The 25571-nt window shown below is 36.7% G+C and overlaps 1 protein-coding gene across 9 annotated transcripts in view; it reads left to right on the top strand.

The window, feature by feature from the left end:
- ESRRG (estrogen related receptor gamma) overlaps positions 1–25167 on the top strand; it is a 704143-nt gene extending 678976 nt beyond the window's left edge. For all 9 annotated transcript variants that reach the window (XM_043963448.1, XM_043963443.1, XM_043963447.1 and 6 more), the window contains 2 exons: positions 13630–13899; positions 24631–25167. In XM_043963448.1, the coding sequence (XP_043819383.1) occupies positions 13630–13899; positions 24631–24875 (515 nt within the window). In that variant the 3' untranslated portion in view covers positions 24876–25167. The remainder of the gene's footprint in view (positions 1–13629; positions 13900–24630) is intronic.
- Positions 25168–25571: the final 404 nt, after the last annotated feature.

Here is a 25571-nt window from a genome sequence, read left to right as displayed (position 1 = left end):
GGTTGATGTTAGGATGTGTGACCAGCTTCTTCCTTTTAAAGAATGTTCTTACTCCCAACACACAAACATGTACCTACACATGTATTTTCATCCTACCTACACTCATTTGATTTTTAGATAGCAGGAAGAAAGACATTTAGAAGGGTTTTTCACATCCTTTCAGAAATCCAACACATTGCTGCCTTCCTATAAGCAGCTACCTTTCCCAAGTGCCTCATCCTCTCCCCTCTGTCATCCCGAGGCAGTGTGCCTGCATTTGTGTGTAGATTTATAGTTTATCTTTATCTATGGCTTCATCTGTAGGTAGCTATTATAGCCGCCTTGCCTGGATATTGTTTGGGCCTGATAGATCTGTCTGTAGTTCATCAAAGGGGAGCTGAGTGCCTAAAAGCCATTGGGTCCAGCTGAGGATGAAATACGAGCCATCAGCCTTGGTAATGGCTGTAAAATTTCATAATTACACGGCCTTTATTACATTGCATAATGATCCTGAAGCAGTATGGAACAATTAATTAAGATTTTCAACCGTAGCTCTTTCAGAAATTAAAAGGTGCTAGTGGCTGAGAAATGGGGAAATGTCTTGTCCTAAAAGCATTAGGGATGCTTAGGAAGGACTTCCTGGATACTTCTTTTTAAAGAGAAATATCTACTGGCTAGATAACCAGCACTGTTGTAACATTCCTTTAATCTTGAGTGTGCTCTAACTTAAAAAATTGAGCTTCTCAAAAACACTGTTTTGCAAAGAAATTGCTAAGTGTCCAGTTATCAACCTTCTCCTCTCTCCCCCAACCTTTGGAAAATTCTATTCAGTCTCTTGCTATAGCCATTTATCATGTTTATGGTTGTTCATCTCTACACATTAAATAAACGCTGGCTATGAGATTGGGGGGGGGGGGGTGTTGCTTAACTGCACACTATAGTATACTGACCAAGAAGTTTCTCTTATATACTCTCTCATATCTTGGGGCATTAAAATTATTTCAAGATCTCTTCACTTTGGCAGTCATCCCCAAAGGAAAACTTTTACTGTTTTCATTTATTTTCTTTGTGAATGCAGTATGTCAGTTCCAATATATGCCCCCCCCCTCCTTTTTTCATAAAATCTGATAAAGAGTACTTAAATTTGGTGGGCAAGTGTAGGAGTCACTCAGCATGCTGTTAAGTAGTAACAGACAAAGCATCAGAAGAATATACATTATGGATCTGCTCAGAGGTACTTATAGAAATTGCAATCAGTTCTTGTCACAGTTTCTCGGATCTAGAATATTGGGATCCAGATGGAGTGAGCCGTACTTTTTATGCCAAATGCAATAAAAATAAATAAAATAAGCCGATTTTGTTATTTATTATTAGTTGCAGATTTCTCTGTCCACTTAACAGTATTTGTTTCAAAGAAATTACAGTGATGCTGTTGATGTAACAGCAATGGTAATAATACCCTAAATATCATTTTTATGTGTATATATTACTCCTAGATATCTGTCCACATTAAGTATTATTGTTTTTAAATTGGCAATCATCATATAACATTTTACAAATCTTAATATTTCATTGGAGTCTAAAACTCCCCTTGGGCATCCCTTATTAAACTTTCAGCAGAAAATTTGGAAAGGATGATGTTCTTCAAGGAGGAGCTGCTACTCAGAGTAAATTTTCTTGTTGAGGCATTTATTCCCTTAATAGGAATTTTCTGATCTGCTGTCATTCTTGTTCACACACTGAGTGTCACTGCCTCTAAAACACTTGTCATTCTTTAATGGAAACAAAATAGTCATTGCAGCCAGAGCCGCAATGTCATTGCACTACCCCTTGCTGCGTCGGCAATAGTGAAAATGACAGAGAGGCTCTCAGTAGGGGTAATTAAAATGTAAATATTGATATTTTATTATTTGAAATTACTTTCCAGTGCGGCATTTAATATCTCTCCATCTGTGCGGCTCTGTTTAGCGGTCACTTTAGTGCAGCTCTGGGATGCCAAGCAGCGGCTTGATCCCCGTTATGTCAAAATGCTTGTTGCTGCTTAATTTTGATATCTAATTAAGTGGAAAAGTACAGTCCACACTGTAATCCATGGCATCTTAACCAGCTGCTTGGGTATATTTAGAATTAATCTCCACTATGGAATCATCCTAATGTATGCAATTAAGAGTCTGCCGATGGCTAATTAGGTGTATTAGAATCAGGCAGCTTTTTTTTTTTTCCTTTTGGACTGTTGCAGACTTAAGACACTGCCTCCAGAGGTAGTCTTAATGCTACTCAAACTGAGTTAGGAAACAGTGCAACTTCTGAATAAATTCCTACATGGGAGATGACAGATGCCTCTTCATTTGCTTATTTCCTTTCACCAGTGTGAGAGCGGCACAGTTTTGGAATATGTAAATTTATTTGCAGAATCTCAGTTATATGAGAGACAGGAAAAAAATAATCAGTGGAGCTGGTCGAGGCCAAACAAATTAAGGAAATCCCTACTCCTTTAGAAGGTATCAAAGCTAGAAAATTAAGAGGTAGATAATTCTTGGGGCCAAACCTTTTCATTTGGAGAGTTAAGTGAGTGATGACTATAAAAGATTTTTAGAAAGCTACCATACTTGTTCCCTACTTTTTACATTTCAATGGAGAGCTTTTGAAGTGGGTTTTTGTACTAGGCACAGGCTTGAGATACAGAAAGAGGAAGGAAGACATCTAGAAATGGATATATTTAGAAAGCTATTTGTATACATATGTGGGAAAGCAAAGCATTCTGTACATGAATACATTTTTGCCTTTGGCTACATTTGTATTTTGGGAAAATTCTGAGGGTTTGTTGTTGTTGTTTTCATTTGTTTGTTTGTTTTTACTTTGACAGATGGAAAGATCAGTTGGGGGCTGAGAGAGTAGTAGAATTAAAAGCTAGTAATACCTTCCCTTCTTAATGAGGAAATGACTATGATCTCCCTGACAAGCTAATGCCAGATAGTAATGATTTAATACAATATGAGTCAGCAAGCACAAATACTAGACTTGGGGTTGAATATTCTTTTTTTTTTTCTTTTTTTTTGGTGGGGCAATGAGGGTTAAGTGACTTGCCCAGGGTCACACAACTAGTAAGTGTCAATTGTCTGAGGCCAGATTTGAACTCAGGTCCTCTTGAATAAAGGGCCAGTACTTTATCCACTGTGCCACCTAACTGCCCCCTGGATTGAATATTCTTAAAACAATTTTCATATTTAAAACAACAACACAAAAGCTGACATTAAAATGATTTGGGATGCAACTTAATGTTGGAATAAATAAAATTTATGGTCAGTGGACCAGTGAAAAGGAGATGTGGAGTAATGAGTCCCAGATCTATCCCCCATTTTTTTTTCTTTATTTTGTAACATAAAGAATATGTAATTCATTCCTCCTAATAAGTATTTTTATGTCTCATTCTGAGTAAAGTTTGCATCTCTACATCAGTGAACTTCTGAGGTAGATTTGAAATGATCATTTGGTTTGCAGGCAGTTCATTCTAAACTAATTAATAAGTTGCCAGTGGGTTACTCTTCCAATTGGCCTTCCAGACCTTGGATTATTAACTCCTAAAAACATGCAAGAGAAACCAAGGAGCACTGATAATGTTTCTTCAGACCATTTGTATAGTATCACATGTAAGGGGATGAGTTCTTAGTACCTTATTCTAAAAAGAGAAGATCTGTACATAGTTTCAAAGCCTATAGCTAAAATATAATGAAATGATTCATGTTCAACTGATACCTGAGTTAAACTCTTCCTGCCTCTATATTTGTATATCTTAACTTTCTGAATGAAACTGGACATTGAAACTACCTTTGCCTACAAATTCCAAAGGCATTTAACTCTTTGAGACATGAATGCAAGAGAATTATGTGACAGCTCCATATTCTGTCCATATAAATGCCATCATTGAATAGGAAGCCTAGCCCCGCCCCCCCCATGACAGTTTTGGGGGGGGGGCATCTCTTTTTTTTTAAATTTCTTGGTTTACAGTGATAAATTAAAGCAAATGCTTATTTATATATTGTGGCTTATTCTTGATTTATCTGATGCCAGAATATTAAAACTTTGAAAGGGGGCAGCTAGATGGCGCAGTGGATAGAGCACCGGCCCTGGAGTCAGGAGTACCTGAGTTCAAATCTGGCCTCAGACACTTAATACTTACTAGCTGTGCGACCCTGGGCAAGTCACTTAACCCCAGTTGCCTCACTAAAACAAAAAAACAAAACAAAACAAAAAAATTTGAAAGGCTCCTGATAACATAACACCATGTATAATCTCTTCAGGTATGGGCAATAGGAGAGGAAACGATTACTTTTTTCCAATAGGAATTCGTTAATAATAAAGTATTCATAGTAGAGGTGTACTACCTGAAAATAGGTTGAAATTATGTCAGCATCGAGTGAAAGAGAAATGAGTCAAAGTATGTTTTAAGGTTTTAGATTTATCATTAGGAGGGTAAAAATAGTAACAATTTTTAAATGTGATAATTATTTCCCCTTGAAACAAATTTAACATTTATCCATGCTAACACAATATTCAGGCACTTGTTTAAAACAGGTTTTCGTTGAATCCTCATTTTTCAGCCTTGAATCCAATTTAACTGGGTCATTTAGGGTCCAGGTAATGGTAATCCAGAGCATTCGGGTCCACCTTGACACTCCATAGATAGCCACCGTAGTTATCTAGCAAACTGATTTTTGAAAATCTGCAAAAATCATTTATTTGGTCCTGAGAAGTAGAGACCTTACTTTTCTGTATTGGTCACTAATTTGAATGATTTGGGATCTACAACAAAAACACTTACCACCTATGTGTCCACATTTCCAAACTTTCATTTGAAAATAAAAGCCACGATGAAGGACATTTCTTCAGTTTCATATTGACAGGTTTTAACTTGATTTCTTTTAGGATACGGTGTGTTCTGATTTGCCCAGTTGCAATAATGGTATGTGAAGATAACTGTGCTTGCAAACACATGACAGGTAGAAATCATTCCTCTTTAGATTATTATGTAAAGCTGTATATACAAACTAGTTTAAAAACCTCAAACATGTCTAAATGGCATTTAAATTACATTAACACCTTTTTTGCACAGCTGCAGTAAAAGGTCAAGGCAGACGAGCACCATCTTTGCTTTTTGTAAATGTCTCATTTGTGGCTCTAAAATTGCCAGGCACCTCACTTAGTATCGTTGAATGAATCCAGTGCCGCAAATACTCGTGACAAGCAAGTATTTGCTTAAGTAAAATCCATTGTTCTTAATGGATCAAGATGGACATTCATTGTGAATGCATTTTTATTGCCATGCCATCTATTTGATGTTAGTTCATAGATGAAAATAATAATGATAAAAGTGAAGAATTTCTCAATCTGTTTGTTTGGTTCTCCTGATTTTTGCTTTTTTGGCAAGATGCATATGAAAAGTACCATACCCAGCAAGTTTGTAATTAATACTTAAAAAAAAAATTAACAAAAGATAACTATTTGCATGTCAGGATAACATCTAAACAATACATATAGAAATACAGATTTATATTCTATAGTTAGTGGATCATTGGTTCAGTACTAAACTACAATGCATGGAATAAATATCAGCACTATAAAATTCACTTTTCCCTGGGCTCCTTTCCTGAAAAATCTTGATTAGAGAAAATGAATTTATACACTGTCAAAATAGTGTCAAATTGAAAAACAATTGGGAGAAATTAATTACAAACACTTCTAAATAGTTAAAAAACCACCTTGTTCTGACATTACCAAGAATCTTCTGGGAATGTGTATTTGTAAGTCTTAAGAGAAAAGCAGCTAGGGAGTATGATTAAACTGTCAACTTTAATTATAAAGGTCAAAGTAGGAATTGGTAGAGGTAAGAGAAAAGCTGTTTGTTGTGCAAATCCCTTGGTATAATCTATATATAACCTATATTTATAAAGGAGGATTGAGTCTTTTTCTAGTACCTGTGTTCAGCGTTCCTTTATTTTTTGCTCCCTTGTGGTTTTTATTTCTTGCCTATCTTTCCTCTCCCCTTTTTAGTTAGTAAGCAACTTGTTCATCTTGGCCTTAATGCAAAGGATTGTACTAGGAAATGTGGGTGAAATGCAAAGAGTGGGGAAAAAGCCAAGTTGCTATGGAAAATATGTTTGAGAGCAGAACGATCACAGAAAGTAAATTAAAGAATGAACTGATCTAGTTCTTTTGGCAAAGCATATATGCACATACTCTCACACATATATACACACATGAAGTAGCCTTAGAACAATTTTACAGCATGTTATTAAAAGCATAGAGCATCATCTTAAAAAGTGAATTAAGCAGTGCAGAGTAGACACAGTGACGGTTTAAAAAGTTTGAGTGCTATTAATCTGTTATGGTTTCTTGTTTTGTTTTTAAATTTCCTAAACAACAGCTGTTTCAGTTCATATCACAGTGGATAAGATGCTTCTGTAACATTGATTTTCTGAAGAAATTCATTATATTTAACTGCTTCATGACCCTGGGCAAGTCATTTAATCTCTGTTTTATTCAAGCAATCCCCAAGGACTAACTTACTAAGTCTCAGATAGATAGGTTACTACTTGCATTGGTAGAAGTGGTTTCCCACATTGCCAGTCCTCCCTTACAATCATAGGTCTTCAGCATGTGTATGTAATTTTAAATGTCTATGCAATTCTAAATTGGTTCCCGGATTGTCAAAGTTATTTGGGTGTCCATGTTGTATTGCCCATGTACAATTCAAGGCCAAACTATATCTGCTGACTCCTGGTCTACTAATCTTTCCTCTTTACCTCCTTGTCATCTTTCATTAGTCTTCTTTCTGGTAGTAAAACTTGGGTCTAATTGTATAGTTTCTTTATCATCTCATTAGTATTCAGCTTTTCCTAAAGTGAGTCCTAAAATGCTTTTTGCCTGGAAGTTACACATTGGCAACCAGTAAAGAGTGACTTTTTTTTTTTAACCACTGTCCAACTTTCTTCTAAAACCTCTACAAAGTGCTTTCTTATTATCTCCAAATCCAGCTCTATAACCAGTGTCCGGATGTTTCCCTTGTTTCTTCTCACTGCTAATGTAAAGGAGGAGCAGTGTTTGGTTCTCTTCTTCCTCCTATCAATTAACTAATCTTAACCTTGTCATTTAACTTTCTCTAGATGAGCAGAAAGGGTAGGAAGCAAACTTAAAAAAAGTATGAGGAAGAAGAGGAAAGGAAGCGTTGAAATAAGAGATGGGGAAGGGAAGGAAGAGAACAATTTTAGTGAAGATTGATTGTAGCATTACAAAAGTAACTGAGCAAGAATTTCCCTCTATCCTAAGTCTTAAATTCTTCATGGTCTGTTTCACAGGTAACCTACACAAAAGAAAAACTTTGCAATATTTTAGAAACTCTGCTCCTTGAGCAGAATACAAGATACTATACACAGCCCTGTGATACTCACTGTTGTACTAGCAATGAAGAAAATAGAGGAGGAATAATGTTGTGGTTAATTGCATTTCTCATCTGAGAGATGAGGTTTAAGTCTTTGTACTCCAGCTTGTCTCTGGGAGGGAGGAAGGCAGGGAATAAGCATTTATTAAGTACCTACTCTATTGTAGGCACTATGCTAAGTGCTTTACAGATATCTCATTTTATTCTCACAATAACCCTGGGAGATATGTGCTATGATGATTCCCACTTTACAAGTGAGAAATATGAGGCAGAAAGAGTTTAAGTGATTTGTCCAGGGTCACACAGGTAGTAAGTATATGAGACTAGAATCGAACTTATTCCAGACCTGGACTGTTAGAACAGGCCCATCGCTGTATCTTCTGTGTCACCTGGCTACCTCACTCTCTCTCACTGCCATTAGTCTATTGATTAGACAAGGGCCTCTTAAACTTCTTCCCCTTGCCTGAGACATTTTTATGTGACCCAGGGTATATAAGTGTATAAAATCGGCATACATAACTTTTTACTGTTGATAAATTTTTTGTGACCCTTCCACCCCACCACCCCCACCCCCACCCCCAACACATACACATTTAGTTACAGGGCCTACAATTTAAGAAGCTAGGGATTAGACAGCACATAGAAATTGGTTAGTTCAGCTGCATTCATTTTTAAGTGTTTTCAAATCTGATCCCTAATCATCAAGCTCTTAAGATATATATTCTGTCTCACAAGTGGAAACCCCCTGTTTTAAACTATTAAAAAAAAAACACAGCCCTTCAGTATGCAAATAATGACCATTTGGAGTAGCTATTGCTTAAATCAGGAGGAGCAGCAAATTTCTCAAAGAATCAACAAATGGCCAATAAGCAGGCCAGATTATCTTGAAAGGTAACAGCTTCTCATTTTTCTCAGTTCTGCTCACATCTGACACAATCCAATTGTGCGTTATAAATGCATAATCTAAATGCATGAAATCTAGATGGTCAGACTGGGAGAATGAGGAATCAAGAAATGGCTTGGGTGGCATGTCACAAATGCTCAAGAGCAAACATTATGTAGGGGATAGTCATTGACTCTGGATTTTATATATATATATATATATATATATATATATATATATATATATATATATATATATATATATAAAATACTTTTCATATCACTTTGTATATTCTTGTAGCTCTCATTTTGGTACTTGACCATCTGTAGCTGCTTAACTCTAGCCCCTAGTGAGTTGGAGTCCATGAAATCCATCTTAATGAAGGAAAGGAAAAGGAAGAGTCTTCAGAAAAATAAATGTTATATACCCTTCTTAGCCTACAACTGTTTACTGTGTGAAAGAGACCAACCAGAAGTTGAACATCAGATGATATTTGAAAGGCAGAGTGAATGTAGAACTGGGATTTGGAGAACCTTTAACTGAATCAGAGCGTGTCACAATAGCTATGAACAAACTGCAATGCTGTTGTCATTTCTTTTTTTTCTACCTCCTGTAAACATTAGGTTTATTTGGCTGGGGTTTATTTAAAGAATCAAGTTCAATCAACGCTCTCTCTCTCTCTCTCTCTCTCTCTCTGTCTCAATGCACTTCGTTAGTGATCTTAGTGAGTCATTACAGCATAATTGCAATTCTGGTATGATATGCTATTCGTTGGAAAGTGTCAATTTTTAGTGGAACAGAGAAACCGCAGTCCAAAAACTGTGAATGGGCAAATCAATGCCATGATTAACTGATATTAGCAGACACCCCGAAGATTTTAAATGTTGGCACTGTAGTTCAAGAAAGCAAGTTAGAGAAAAGAATGCCTGGCAGGGGTTAAACTCATATGCCTGCACCGCAGCCTATTTCTGTCAACACTCGGCTCAGGAAATAAACATTTATGCTTTCTGAAATGAAAGTGTATTTTTGAAGACTAGCCGTCAGATATTTTTTGCCCTTCACACTTTCAAATGCTTAGCCTTTTTTGTAAGTTGACTGCAAAGTGCATCAGTTTGCCAGGCTAAAAAAAAAATGTACTTGACAAATGCCCATGGCGTCACTGTCAAGCTCATGAGCTTCTAGTAGAAGATGGTAGGAGGGTTGGCACAAAACATGCCTCCTTCAAGCCTATTACCTCAGGGGTACCTGATTCTTGAGAAGCTTTTCAATCCCTCCAAATGATGTTACTCCCAACTGTCATCTGGTTTATTTGGAGCACACTGTATTGCAGATAAACATGCTATTTAACTGCAGGTCAAGGTACAGAGTCATTCTGGTTGCAAAATGCCCGAGATACATTAAATGGCACTGACTCAAGGAGGGAGATGAAGAGCGATCAGAGTTGTCACTGATATGCATGGAATGGTCCGTTGCTGGGGAAGAAGAAAGATGCCACTGTATAAGTGTATTTTAAAATTCTGTAATACAGCTGAACATTTAAAACTATAACCTGTCACAGGCCAAAGATTAAGATAGGGTGCTGTGCAAAACCTGAAATTCAGCCACTGCCACAGGAAAGCAATTGGTTTCTATCCATGAAAAGTAAATATTTTAGATGATTGTGTTCTCAAACTTGCAGCCCCATTACCTCTGATCTACTATTAGATGTTGTGAAGTACGCCATGTGTAATTAACATTGTTGAAAAATTTATCTTTGATCAAAGTTGTCACATTTTCTGAGGAATAGTAAGAGTACAATAGATACAACTTAATAAGAAGTACATTCTCCTTTATGCTGCTGGCTTCTAGCTGCCTGCCTAGCCCTATTCACAAAAAATGGTTATTTAATCTCTGCTTCCTTTTACTTGAAATCAAATATACCACCCTGTGCAAAGGAATGGAAAAGCAGCACACAAAATTAAAATCAAAGCTCAAATACATTTTTAACCTCTCTAGTGACAGAGGCATGTAGCAATCATATAAGCAAAAGGCCTTTTTTATTGCTATGTGGGCCTATTGTGTGTCCCTAAATCATCTTCTGACAGTTGGGAGGGTATGTCTGTGACACCTTCTTGCTCCCAGAGGCAGGCATGATATTAAAGGGTTAAAACGAATGTGGGAGACTACATTATTTCTAACCAAAGAGTAGATAACCTATGGACTTTTATTTAGTCAGGCACAGAAATACATGGCATTATTTCTCAGAAGTTTTGTGTTACTAAAACAGTTTGCGAAAGTTATATTATTATCAGTCTCGAGAAATAGAATGGAGCCCATCATCACATTTATTCTATCCTTTTGTGCTATACCCCCAAAAGACTATCTTCTTTGCCTGCCCCAACCTTGCTTTTATTCTTTTTTTCCCTTCTTTTTGGTTTGGTTTTTTGTGTTTTTATTTTTGTCAGAGAGGAGTAGGAAGTCTTGGACGGGGAGGGCAACAAAGGGGAAACTTGTAAGTTTTCAGGAGGGAAGAAAAACAGCTATTGACATAAGACATTGTAGGTTCACCTTTTTTTTTTTTTTAAATCAGAACTGATTTTATTGCTTTTTGCTTAATTAAACCCAACAGAAATGTGTGAAACATTGTTATAGCTGAAAAATTGTTAATTTGTAAATCACAGGGACAAAAAGGCTGGAGTGTAACTTTAAAGTTTCCATGCACGTAAATGTCAATAGAGTGCCTTCTCCATCATCAGCACTAAATTCACATTGATGCCTCTTTTCTTCTCTGTATTGATCCTTCCATGAGAACGTAGATTTGTATCTGTTAATTAATGCGTCCTGAAACAGCGTTTGTATTAATCAGGCAGATAAGAAAAATTGGATGCCTGCACCCTCCTGACAACCGTAAAAGTGCTGGCCCTGATAAAATCGTGGATGGACCTCAATAAAAAAGTTCCTCCTTCCACTCAATAAACTAATCATCCTGCTTTTAATTATTCGGCAGAAAGATGTGTGGAGATTGGAGAATGTGTAAATCTATTTACTAACAGCAGTGTCTGGGAGGGAGAATAGGGCTGTCACAAGAAGGTGCTGCAGGCTACATTCTGTCCATCTGCTGCTGCAGGAAAACTGGTTCTTGGGAGGATGAAAAGAAACAGGAAAAGGAAGACTCGATGTAAATTTCTGTTCATGTTTATAACCTTGTGGATCATTTATTCTCCTTAATTAAAATAACCACTTCCTATTCCTTCTTGCCTTTTTCCCAGCCTTAGATTTTGAATGGACATTGAGAATGGTTGTGTTTGTTTGTTTGTTTGGTTTTGGGGCTTTTTTTGGGTAGCTAGGAGTGAGTTGCCTTTTATGGGTCTGGCAATCAGCAGTGAAAAATGAAATCAAGTGGCTTTACGTCAGTTCCAGGGAGAGAATTGCACCTCTGCATTGAATCTCTTTTTAAAATCAGTCTGTTTGAGGAGTATCCTCTCCCCTTCTCTCCTCCCCTCTTCCCCCCAACCTAGGGTATACAGGGTGAGTAGTGTTGGAATATACTGATTATGCTGTTTATTGGGCTAAGGGTGACCCCCAAATTAAAAAAAAAAAGACTTAGTCAACCCATTGGAAAAAAACACCTTGTCAAAGTATGTGTAAGCTTTATAAACAACCAAATAAAAGCTCTATACATGCCTTAAGACCTCCCCTTAAGAAAAGCTTGACTAATCCCCTTTGATGATTTTATTAAGTACTTATGGCTAATGGTGCCAATTGGCAAACAGCTAGGCTTTCACTACAGCCAAGAAACCATTTCTTTTTGCCTATTGTTCTGCAACTGCAAAGTGTTATTAAGGATACTACCACTTTCATATAGAAAAACAGTATTGGCAAGAAATGTTAACTTGGTGGAAAATGAAGGATATAGAGTAATTTAGTGATTTTGTTGGAAAGTGTCAAGAAAAGCAGGTAAATGTATATTCATTAAGTTAATAGTACTCTGGTTTTTAAAAATAAATTCTGTTAAAAAAATGATCACAGAATTACAGTTCATGGATCTCTCTAACATACAATACTATTTGCTGTCAAATTCCTGGAAATACCATACATAAGGGTGGCATTTAAAAGGAACAGGTCATTTCTAGGACTTTAGCTTCTAGCTGGTTATTTATCAAGCATCTTCTCTGAAAATCTTCTTTATATGTATTACCCCTAAAATATAGTCACTACCAACTTCTGATAGGCTTTATCATCTTAATTCTGTTGTTTTATTTTATCCTACTTAAATAGTTTTTATATATTCTCACACTGATTTGAGAAGCAACAAGCTTGTCAACCTGAACAAATATGAAGTAAAGAATAGAGGAGGCTCAGATATTTCAGATCAAAGAAACTACTTTAGATTCCTGTGTACAGACATTTTAAACAGATTTTTTTTGGTCAAAATTATCAAAATAACATCTCTTTGAAAAATTGTGTCAACTTACAATACCCTTGTTGTTCAGTTGTTTTTCATTCATGTCTGATTCTTTGTGACCCCCTTTGGGGTTTTGTTAGCAAAGATACTGGAGTCGTTTGCCATTTCCTTCTCTAGCTCATTTGACAGATGAGGAAACTGAGACAAACAGGGTTAAGGGACTTGCCCAGGGTCACACTGTCATAAGTGTCAGAATTTGAACTTGGGAAGATGAGCTTTCCCGACTTGAAGGCCCAGGCTTCTATCCACTGTGCTACCCCGCTGCCCATAATTTACAATACAGAGATACAGTATTAGTTTTTTCATAATCATTATCAGTGGGAACAAGATTGCCACAGAAATATGACTCCTCCCTTATTCATTAAGTCCATGACTCCAAGCTTTACCAGATTGTCTGAATCAAAATGCTTTCTTACCCCCACCCCACCCCCACCCCTGTCCCTTCCCTTTTTTCATATTATTTACTTCAGTAGGTATAGAATTTTCAGTGTTTCAGAAATGAGGCTTTGGAAAAAGCTGTGTCAGATTTCCTGGCCAGGAATCAAGTGTCTCCAAAACACATTCTTCTTTTACTTAAAGATATTCTTTAAGTATATTCTGTTCTAATAGAAATATGAAAACAGTTTTTTTTTTCTATTACATCTCTCCCACCCCTGCCATGTCTGTAAATCCCATGGAAGACACTAAGAAGGTGAAACTGCTTTGTAATTTTTACTTTGCCATTCCAAAAATGATGAGTGTAAAATGTAAGGCTTTTTTTTTTAAAGAGTTGCATAATGTACTGAAGCATAATTGACGTACCATATGAAGTTAATATTGCATTACAAAGTTATGGATATATACGAACATGCTTAAGTAACTTTCTCTGTCCGTTTTCCCATTTAGGTTTCTCTACTTTGTCTCTGGCTGATCAGATGAGCCTTCTGCAAAGTGCTTGGATGGAGATTTTGATCCTTGGTGTTGTATACAGATCCCTTTCTTTTGAGGATGAACTTGTCTATGCAGAAGATTATATTATGGATGAAGATCAGTCCAAATTAGCAGGCCTCCTTGACCTCAACAATGCCATCCTGCAGCTGGTAAAGAAATACAAGAGCATGAAGCTGGAGAAAGAAGAGTTTGTCACCCTCAAAGCTATAGCGCTTGCTAATTCAGGTTGGCAGAATGGCATAATTGTTGCTCCATTTTTCATATATGTCACCCCCCCATCCCTTAGCTCCTTCTGCATGGTTTTGCTCTGAGTAGTTTGGAAATTATTGAAAAGGTAGGAATGGAAAATTCAACTTTCAGGCAAAATTTGCTATTTTATTTACTTAGAAGATAGTTTTAAAGTTCGTACCATCCACCAAAAGACTGGGAAGTTTGCAGAGCAAAAACGGTTTTTTAATTGCAGCATCAAGCAGACAGCCTCAGGAATAACAACAGATCTAGCTCTGTTGATTTGCAAAACATCATGGTGCAATGAAAAGGACAGTGGATTTGGAGTCCAAAGACATGCGTCCAAATCCCAGTTTTGCTACTTATTTCTGTGACCCTGGTGTAGTCACTTTAATCTCTGGGGCTTCCATTTGTTCCCTCATCTGTAAAATGACGGTTGGCCTAGATATAATCTCTTAATATCCCATCACTTCTACTCACGTGATCCCATGTTTCATAATCCAGCCTCATAATGTTTGTTTGCCAGCATATTGACTGTTTGCCATAGAGAAAACAATACATTATTCTCACATCTACCCTTTGGTGGGGAAAATAAGAGCTTTAACCCTTTTTAAAGTAAAAACAAAAAACAACAGACTTGAGAGCCTTCATGAAAAATCGCTTATTGTTTTAGCATATTTCTGTGAAAGGTACTACCTGTGCAGAAGGGGTTAAGAATTACAGAAAGAATTTTTCTCTACATTTAAACTTAAAAGTGCTGAAGCAGGAAGCAATGTCTGATAAGTAAAAATCGTTGATGCTTTGTTGTTTTTTCTTTTGTGTCTCCCCTAATGCTTTATTGTGGTCTTAAGTCCCTTTTAGCATTTGCATAAAGTTCAGGATAGATCCCTCTTTAATGACGTGCCGATCATTAGATACCTGTGTGTCAATAACATGCTCTGATGCTATGTACCATTGACAGTCACACCGTGCCCCTCCATCTGCTTTTGTTTTGACCCTATCTTTGAACTTTATCTTGGTTGCTGGCCAGTAGTTTTCCCTTTAATTACAAGAAGGAAACTGTCAATAAAATCTGTTAAATGGGATGCAATGAGTGGCTTGAATGGGCGGACGGCTATTTGTTCAAATTCTGCAGCATTCAAGGTATTGACAGTTTGTTTTCTGGGGCCATATGTGACGATCAATCTCAGGCTGGGCTCAGCCGCGCTGAAAAATGAAAAACCAGATTGCTTTTGCTTACTTGTGGATGACGACTTTGTGATTTGGCGCGGTCCTAGTGAGATGAGACCTTCTGCCCAAATTGCCCCCCTGAGAGCCAGGGACGCGTGACTGTTTTTAGAAATAATTTTAATTGATTTTGTAATTAACAGTTCATCTACAATATTGATGCATGAATCCTTGGACTGATAGGAGGGAAATTGTTTTCAACAATGAAGTTGTACTTTCCTATCTGTCTTTGTAATGGAGTTTAGCATTTTGCACTTTTAATTGGGAACATGGCCTCACAGTGTCCCTCTTCCCCAATCCTCAATAAAAACCTAATATAATATATTTATTTAAAAGAAAAGACAGGGCATAACCCCTTTGAGAATCTGCTGTCCCATGTACTCTCTTAAAAAGAGAAGAGTGGGGGAGAGACAATACAGGAAATCACAAGAAAAGTTGATTAGCCCTAAGCTGAACTTCCCATGTTAAAAAGAAAGGTTCTGGGTTGATATATGGTCAAGATGCAGACTGCCAAAGGTCTGCACTGGGGTGCTTTTTACATCTTATAATTATAAAATTGCTTAAATTTGTAACATTTCTAAAGGTTATAAGTTCAAAGTAAGGAGGGATACTTAACATTATATTCTTCCTGTGCAAAGTTACCTTGAAAATATAATAATTATGGGTAATGCTAAGCAGTACTGTAACTTTATTTTTTAAAAAACTTGGGGTGTATTTTTTTACAAATTGTATTATCTATCATCCAGACAATATTAACATATTAAGTGGCATGACTGCTATGTTCAGCCTTTAAAAATATTTGTTATTATTTTTAGTCTCTATATCTTAAAATCCAGCAGGCTCATTTTTAAAAAAGGCTTATCCCATTTTTAAACAGAGTATTGAAATTTGAATACCTTTACTTTAAGAACTAGTTAACTTTAAAAAAAATAACATCATTAGTAAGTTAAGTCTTTGCTGTAAATTATATATGTGTGTACATCTATGCATACACACATTATGTGTGTGTGTGTGTATGTATAAAACCCTCACATGAATTCTAACCCTCCTATATAATTTTTTTTTTGTCTTTTTTTTTTTTTTTAGTGAGGCAATTGGGGCTAAGTGACTTGCCCAGGGTCACACAGCTAGTAAGTGTTAAGTGTCTGAGGCCGGATTTGAACTCAGGTCCTCCTGACCCCAGGGCCGGTGCTTTATCCACTGTGCCGCCTAGCCGCCCCTCCTCCTATATAATTTAAAGACAATGTTGGCACAGTTTTAAATTCAGTTGAACTATATACAAAAAAGGGGTTTGCTGTTGATTCCCTCTGTTAGTGGATTAATCTATCATTCCTTTTTCTCTTCCTTTATTCAAGAGACAATTAAAAACTTGTAGATTTCATCTTGCTTAGAGATCTAGTGTTAAGTTCTTTAAGCTTTTTCATGCCCATCAAGGGAAAATGCCAATATTAAATTCTTTAAAATTGTGTTAGTTTTTTGGGAGAATACAGAGACTTTTTATATAAAATGGCTTAAAAGACCTACATTACAATTTAAACAGGCATTTTAGCTTTTCCTGTATGGCTGTAGCATGTTTACAGCCATTGCTTCCTAATATGGCATTCATCTAAATTATCAGCTTATTTTAAACATCTGGCTTTATTCAATAATAATAAATGCTGTGTTTATGCTTGGGAAACAGGGAATTGGCTCCCTGATAATGGCTGCCATATTTTCTGTAGCCACGTTTCCTTCCTATATGAATGCACAAGTACGTGGATTACTTACAAAACCCAGACCTGGTTGGAAGCATATTCCCTATCTGTAGGTTTGGAGCCAAGGAAACAATCTGTCATAAGCTCCTGCCTTATTTTCCACATATTAAGGCAACTTCAAAAGTCCCCAAACCATGATTTTATGGCACCAATTATTTTTGTTAGGAGGAAAACTTGCAAGATGACTTTGAAATGAGAGGGATGGACTAAGATAGTTTCTAAAGTCCCTTGCAGAGACACCATGCTATGGTGCTTAAGTACTTCAACTGCTACATATATTGTTATTCTTTTCTCAAGTGCTAAGAGCCTCCTGAGCAATTATTATCTGAGTGATGCTGAAATCCGTTTATCCAACAAACATTTTTTGAGCACCTGCTTTATGGAGGAGAGAGGCAAAATAGCATGGTCTTTGATAATTAACCTTAAGAGTTGGAGGACCTGGTTCATATCTTTCTTGTTAAATGTGAGCTGTGTGACCTTGAGTAAATCACTTAATCTCTTTGGACTTTACTTTCCTCATCTTTAAAATGGAGATAATAATAGTATTTATCTCACAGAGCTATTATGACAATCAGATCAGATGATGGATAATGTTAAAGTGCTTTGCAAACTTCATTGATGTTCAGTCTTTTTGGTTGTGTCTGATTCTTCATGACTCCTTTTGAGGTTTTCTTGGCAAAGACCATGGACTGGCTTGCCATATCTTTCTGCAGCTCGTTTTGCAGATAAGGAAACTGAGGCAAACTGGGTTAAGTGACTTGCCCAGGATTATAAAGATAAAAAGTGTCTGAGGGTAGATTTGAATTAAGGAATATGAGTCTTCCTGATTCCAAGCCCAGTAGTATATGCACTGGGCCTCCTACTTGCCTTAACCTTACGTTAGCACCATAATAAATTTAAGCTCTTGCCTTCTCTCATCAAGTTCCAAAATGTTTCAATTCTTTGAATTGAAAATAAATATGCTAGCTTGATATTTAGTTTGTTCAGGCCCTGCTAGGTTTACTCGGGTTAAGCCCCAACAAACAATTGAAAATTCCATCACTTTCCCTCAGCCCTAAAATGTGGATTATTTTAGTTGTATTATCTAACTCAAGTGGTTGCTGCAAAAATGAAATGCAATCACATATGCAATGTCCTTTGTAGGCCTTAAACTGTTACATCAATGTAAGCTATTAACATTACTGTTGGTAATGTGGGTATCCCAGTTTCTTGATAAAATGAAAGGACTGCTAATGAAAGCTATTTCTTACTTTAAATTTCTATACGTTTGTGAGAATTTGAAGAGAGGAGGGATATGATCTGGTTCTCTTCCTATCTGTCTGGCAGATCCTTCTCACTCTCCTTTGGCTGGATCATCATTCATATTATCAATATCATGCCCTTAACTGTAGGCATTCTCAAGGATTCATCCTAAATGCTCTTCTCTCTGTAGCGCTCTCTCTGTTACTTCATTAGTTCCCATAGGTTTAAATACCATCTTTATGAGATATAACTAACCTCTAGAGTCCTCTCACCTCTTCTTGTTTCACATCTACGATCTATTGGATATTTAAAAATGAATGTTCTGTAGAAATCTCAAACTCATTATGTCCAAGAATGGAGTCATTCTCTTTCTTCCCCACCCCACTTCTATACCAAATCTCCCTATTTCTGTCAAGCACACAACTATCCTTCTGGTCTCCCAGGTTTTTTGTTTTTTTGTTTTGTTTTCTTTTTTTTGTTTGTTTTTGCAGGGCAATGAGGGTTAAGTCACTTGCCCAGGGTCACACAGCTAGTTAGTGTCAAGTGTCTGAGGCCGGATTTGAACTCAGGTACTCCTGAATCCAGGGCCGGTGCTCTACCCACTGCGCCACCTAGCTGCCCCGTCTCCCAGGTTTTTAACCTTATCTTTATCCATGATTCTATACTATTTCACCCCATATATCCCGTCAATTGCCAAATTTTTCCAATTCTGCCCCCACAACCTGTCTTATGTCCCACCTATTCTCACACAGCCACCTTCTTAGTTCATATCCCACTTGTACTATTGGACTAGCCTTCTAATTGGTCGCCCTGCCTGAACTCTCTCCTCACTCCAGTCTGTCCTTCATACTATTTATTTTCTTTTCCAGAATAAAAATTTATTTTCTTTTTAATATTAAAAATATCTTTTTTTCAAATAATGAAAATACATCTTCCTCCTATGGGCACAACCTTCCCATAACTTTGTAGGTGTCATCGAGTGCTACCTCCCCCTAAATTCATCATCCTATGACCAAAGTGTTAATAAAGCTCTTTAAACTTAGCTAGACTGATCCTCACATGAGTCAACAGACATGGAGTAAATTTCGGCTAAATGACCTCCTCCCCTGTTATACCCTCTGAAGCATCAGAGGTATCAGAAGACTTTGATGGTGTGTATATGTATACTTTAAGGCGCTGTAATTCTATCAGTGTGAACACTTCCAAAATACAAACCCAGATTGTAAACCCATCTTTACCTTAGTAGATGGTCATCAGGAGTTACAGCAGTCCTACAGTTCATCATCCTCTGGCCCAGATGGTGACAAGCTTCTTCAAGCTTAGCCATATTGGTCCTTTGACAATTGAGTCCATCACCAGGCCTCTATTTGAAGCCTTTCTCAGTTGACAAGGCCTACCTAAGAGAACTACCTAGAGAGAACTCAGCTTCATCATCTACGCCACAAATAGGCATCAAAATAGGGCTTAAAAGTGCCATCCTTTGTTTTACCGTGTTGCTTCATCTACTGACTTGATTAACTTCAAAAGAACTTAACCCATCTCCCTTTCCAATCAGGTTAGAGTCCAAAGTGGTTTAGACTAGCAATTGTTTCATATTATTTTATTAAAAAGAGGAAACCAAATTAATCAAATTGTATCACTGCAGTAAAATCTTTAAATGCCCAGTTTCCCTAACCTGAAGGAAGAGGTTTTTTGTTTTTTTTTTCCTTAATCACCTTCCAAGATTTGGAAAGTCTGTATATAAAGTTACACATAGATGACACTTCATCCTAATGAGTTCTCTTGTTTCCTCTTTAGGTCAAATAAACTTTGCTTCCCTTATAATCCTACTTTAGTATTTTCCTCTTGATATCAAAATTGGGAATTATGTTTCATTTACATGCATTTTTAAGAACCTGAAATACATTGTCTCAAGAAGTTTACTACCTTAGGGGGCAGCTAGGTGGTGCAGTGGATAAAGCACCAGCCCTGGATTCAGGAGTACCTGAGTTCAAATCCGGCCTCAGACACTTGACACTTACTAGCTGTGTGAACCTGGGCAAGTCACTTAACCCCCATTGCCCTGAAAAAAAAAAAAAAGTTTACTACCTTTTCTCAAGTCATTTTGTATCCTGTAATAGACACTAGCATGCCATGTAATTACCCATCAAAACAACTGATGATTTTTGCTACTTGTGGTCCATCAAAAAAGTTTTCTATTCTGTAGATAGATTTCTACCTCACTTCCGGCAAGTTTACAGTGGGTTAGAACATCCTGGAGGAGATCAAGCTATGGATAAGCCACTGACAGTTAGAGGGATGTTTGAAAGACCTGGTAGGGAAAAACTACGATAGATGGGTTTCAAATATTATTTTATAACAAGAATAACATCATCTTTCTTGAGAGCTTACAGATTTGAGTTAAAGCCTCGAGGGGGTGGGGGGGGGCTAGGTGAATTAAACCAGGATTTATTTTCCATATTTGGTTTTGAATAAGTTTTTGGCTGTTTCTAAAAATCAAATCTGCCCTCAAAGGTGAAGAATTGTTTATCTTTCTATAACCAGTTACATCTGATACTTACATAGAATAAAAGCTTATTGGTCTTTCCTGATGAGTCTAGCATTATGAAAGAGCCATAGTGTATAATTTGGAATGGAAATTCACTGTGTTGTTTTAGCTTTTATTTTTTTCAAGTCATCACCAAGCTACTACTTTTCTAAGTGCTGAGGATACTAAGAAAACCCAACTCTTCTTCCCCCACCAAAACAAAATAGCAGTCCCTGCTCTCAAAAAACTTCTAATCTAATAAGGGTACTTTGTATTCTCAATTTCTAGCACACAGTAATTCCATGATTGTTATCTGAATGGATTTGAAGTCTCAAGTTGGTAAAATTTATCCCTTATAGCTATATCTAAGCTATATCTAAGACAAAAGCCACAGAAAAACCAGCCTCCTAATATTGTTTATAGTTTTCTAATTTTATTATATTATATATTATATTATTATTATATTATATATATTCTAGTGTAAACCTTTTAAATGAATACCCAGAATAGATGAAGAGGGAGATTGAAGATATACAAAATTTTGTTTAGTTAATTTTCACATGTTCACAAGGGAAATCAGACAGTATCAAGATCAGTAAGCCTTGTGGCAAATTGCAAAAGAATGCTAGATCTGCTATCTGAGGTCCTGGGTTTGAATCCTGACCTGGTTCTTAGCATTTTGACTTGGGGCAAGTCACTTTAAACTATTCTTCTCATTTCCTTGTGCAAAATGAGGAAATTGGACTAGATGACTTTTTAGTCCCTGTCCAACTTGTGATCCTAAAATCTGAATAACTATGGTTCTTCTCCCCCCCCCCCCCCATGTAAATACCATTCTTTCAACATCTTAATCTTTGCCTTGTAGTTCCAACAGTAAATGTTGTACTTAATTCAGCTGGTCATCATCACTGTATTACAGAAACTCTATTTTTGAAACTCTATTTTTAAAAAAATTAACATAGTTTCCATTTCTATTGATTCCGCATAAATCTTCTAAACTTAGCCAAAATAACAAACCACAGATCAGAACTACAAAGCCAGAACTTGAACCAGGATCCCTAATGGAGATTAATATTTTCCCCAGCAGTCTGCCAGCTGATTCATGGTCTAATTAAATAGTGCAGATTTAGTGAGTTTGCATTTAAGTATTAGAAGAATTGAGAATGGGCATAGCTGAAATGAGTTAGAATCTTTTCTGTAAATGGGAAGTTAAATTATCACAGTAATTTGATTAAATCATTTTAAAATCTTTCAAGCTAAATCATAGCCTTTAAAGAATAGTTTGAAGTCTTAATTGCTGTTTGTGAGCGTATCTCTCTGCTGTTTGTTCTCGCCTCATTTCCTATGACATACTACAATATATCTCCGAGGGAATAAGAAGACTAGGGAAAGAAAAGACTTAGGGTAAGGGTGGGAACTGAGGCGGGGGTGGGAAGACTGTCTTCACATATTTGAGGGGCTGTCAGTGTGGCAGGAGAATTAAGCTTATTCCTTGCAGTTTCATAACTGGAATGTGGGAATTACAGGGAGGTAGATCTTGGCTTAATGTAAGGAGGGACTTTTTTGACTTCTGAACAATTGGAGCTGTGTCAAATCCAAAGCACAGGCTTCCTTATAGGGGACTTTGTTGCCTTTTACCCAATGTGTCCAAGAAGACATGAAATTACTGATGTTATTGAGAACATATGCATGTATCATCTTAGGGTCTGGACTAACTAGGTGACCTCTGAAGACACTTTCAAACTCTTTAAACAAAACTCTTTAAACAAAAAAGTATCTGATCCATCAAGGCACAGAATCTAGTATTCTAGAATTCTTCTGAGCCTCTTAATTTATTTTTATCTATTTTCTTTTTAAACAGTTTAATTAAAAAAAACTTTCTCATTTTTAGGGGCCAGTAAGGTCTTAAGGACCAATATTGGGCCCAAATAGTGCCTTGCGAGTTCCACCACTGTCCTCACAAATAGTGCAGACAAAACCACCAAATGTGAAAAATCTATTTTCCTTAACTATGCATACTTGTTACAAAGGTTTTCTTCTTCTTCTTAAGTTGGGGATGGGCAATTTAAAAAACAAAAGAGCCAACAGGGTAAATGAAAGTATGTAGAAGAGAAGAAAAAAAGGAATGAAGAGAGAAGCATCTGTAAGAAATAAAGATTTGTATATGATGCAGAGTTTCTATGACATTAGCTACTTTGTCATAGAAGCATTCCTTCATAGATGTACATAAGGCCTGAAATTCAACCCTGTATCAGGAAAAGCTTGTGAACATGACTTCCTTATCTTGAGGAACTTTCTTTTTAAAAGTTCATACAACACTTACAGATTATTTAGAACCCTATTAGGGAATTCATCCATGACTGCCTAATGTGAATGGTTACTGCTTTGTCAATAGTGTGACCAAAAGGGAAAAGATGATATTATAAAGAACAGGGCACAATGCAAAATTAGACTTTAAAACAATGCCAGTGGCACTTAGACTTTTCCTGTCCTTATTTAGATACACTACTTATTGTACTTTTAAAAATCTTTGATCTTTTTAAAATTAAAGATCCCCATTTTTGCATAATCTCTATTCTTTGAATTGTGTGGAGGATTTGACTAACTGCATATATCTTAGGGCCTGCATTCACTGAGAACCAGAATTATTAAACATGTAGAATCCCCAAAGGACTCCATTATGTGTAATTAACAGATAAACTGTCATCAGAATCAATAAAACGTGCTAAATGATTCAAACTTGTATATAATTAAGTGTCTGTTTTAGAGCCGGAGCTGTAACTTTTATTTTTTTTTCTCCATTTCCACGTTTCTTTTCAGAGTGATCATTAAGCCAACCTTTTTTAACCCTTCCTTTGCTGGAATTGGATTTTTTAAAATGATCTATTTTAGAGAAAGTGCCTGTTCCAGAAGTGAAGAATCTATAAGAAAGTTGTCATTTATAAGATGATACCTTTTCCCTCTGTGATTTTGGCCACTTCTAGTATTAACCTGTTGTTGAAAGTATTATAGACCCAGTCATTTTACTGTTATTTCTATAGATTACAAAAAAGCATCACAGTCATAATGCTGCTTACCTCACTTTCTGTTTTGTTAAGACCAGAATTACCTCTTTTTTCCCCTTCTTAATAATACGTTTATATCTCTTGCTCTACAGTTTACCAAGTGCTCTCTTCCCTTCACTTCTGTGGGTTCAGTGGTGCAGATACTGTTAACCCCATTTTACAGATGAAGATACAACTCCAGCAAGATTCAAATGATTTACTCAGGGGCATGTAGCTAATAAGGGTCAGACCCAGAATTGGAACCCAGGTCTCTCTTGACTCCACAGTCAGTGTTCTTTCTGGTATACTAGACTCACTTGGAATTGGAATTGGAATCATCTTGAGGCTGGGACTGAATCTTACATTTTTTATAAAACATAGAGATCTCATGGAAACTTAGAGCTGGAAGGAATTATTATCTAGTCCTTATTATCTATTATCTAGTCCAATGCCCTCATTTTCCCGATAGGGATACTCTTAGAAATAAAGTGACTTTTATAGAATTACAGGGAAAAGCTAGAGTCTGAATCCAGGCTCCTTGTTTACCAGTTGAGTAATCTTTTTTTCTATAGCACACACTGTATTCTGAATAGCATCTAGCTCTCTATTATCCACATAATAAATGCTCAGTAAATATATGGGATTAATGAGTTAGTTACACGTTTCAACATTTGTTTGATTCCTTAAGGAAACAACTTAATTTATGAATGAAAGGTATGATTTGTAAGTCTCTCCTCATCCCTCTGTAGCAATATTTGAAATTATCTATTACCTGTCCGTTATAGAAAATTTTTGAAAAGTCTTAATTGCAAAATAGACTTGAAATGAATGAAAAGGTCATAATCAAATGATAGCCCAGATCTTTGATCAACTTCATTGTCATACTTTCCCCCTTGTACTCTGCTAAAACATGTTCTGCATCTTTGTTTTACAGATTCAATGCACATAGAAGATGTTGAAGCCGTTCAGAAACTTCAAGATGTCTTACATGAGGCTCTTCAGGATTACGAGGCTGGCCAACACATGGAAGACCCTCGTCGGGCTGGCAAGATGTTGATGACTCTCCCGCTTCTGAGGCAAACCTCTACCAAGGCTGTGCAGCATTTCTACAACATCAAATTGGAAGGCAAAGTTCCTATGCACAAACTTTTTTTGGAAATGCTGGAAGCCAAGGTCTGACTAAAAGTACCCTAGACCTTCCCATCATGCACGCTGAAAAAGGGAAAATAAACAGGAGAGTTAATGGCAAAGAAACTTTAATGACAACCACATCAAAGTGACTGCACTGATCATTTAGCAGCAAGACTGTGATGCAGCTTTCAACTTCCTCTGTATCTTTGGATGCAGTCTCTCTACTATATCTCTTATCCTGTCATTCACTTTGTTCCTTTCCTACAAGCATCCCTTTCCACCATCTCTCTTCCCCCTTCTCCTTTCTTCTCTCTCATCAACCTTCCCTCCTTCTTTCCTTCCTTCTTTCCTTCCTTCTTTCCTTCCTTCTTTCCTTCCTTCCACTGAACTTTTTTAAAAAAAGAGGTCTCTAATTGAAGAGAGATGGAAGCCAGCCCTGCCAAAGGATGGAAATCCATAGTATGGATGCCAGTGAACTTATTATGAACCATGATGTCCCCAATGACAAAGGAATCAAAGAGAGAACCATCGTACCTAACAGTCAAATATAACACAATGAATTGACTCAATGCAGTATTAGATTTCATAGGAGCAGTCGCTAATTGGAGGACTTAAGCAACGTGGCATCGGCTGCTTCTTACCATTGCATTTCCATCTAGATCAGTTACAGCCATTTGATTCCTTAATTGTTTTTTCAAGTCTTCCAATTTGTTAGGTTTAGCTACTATGTAACTTTTTCAGGGA

Source organism: Dromiciops gliroides, chromosome 4 (assembly GCF_019393635.1).
Source record: "Dromiciops gliroides isolate mDroGli1 chromosome 4, mDroGli1.pri, whole genome shotgun sequence".
Classification (NCBI taxonomy): Eukaryota; Metazoa; Chordata; class Mammalia; order Microbiotheria; family Microbiotheriidae; genus Dromiciops; species Dromiciops gliroides.
Note: the sequence above shows the minus strand (reverse complement) of the source record. Positions and strands in the feature narration are given on the sequence as shown.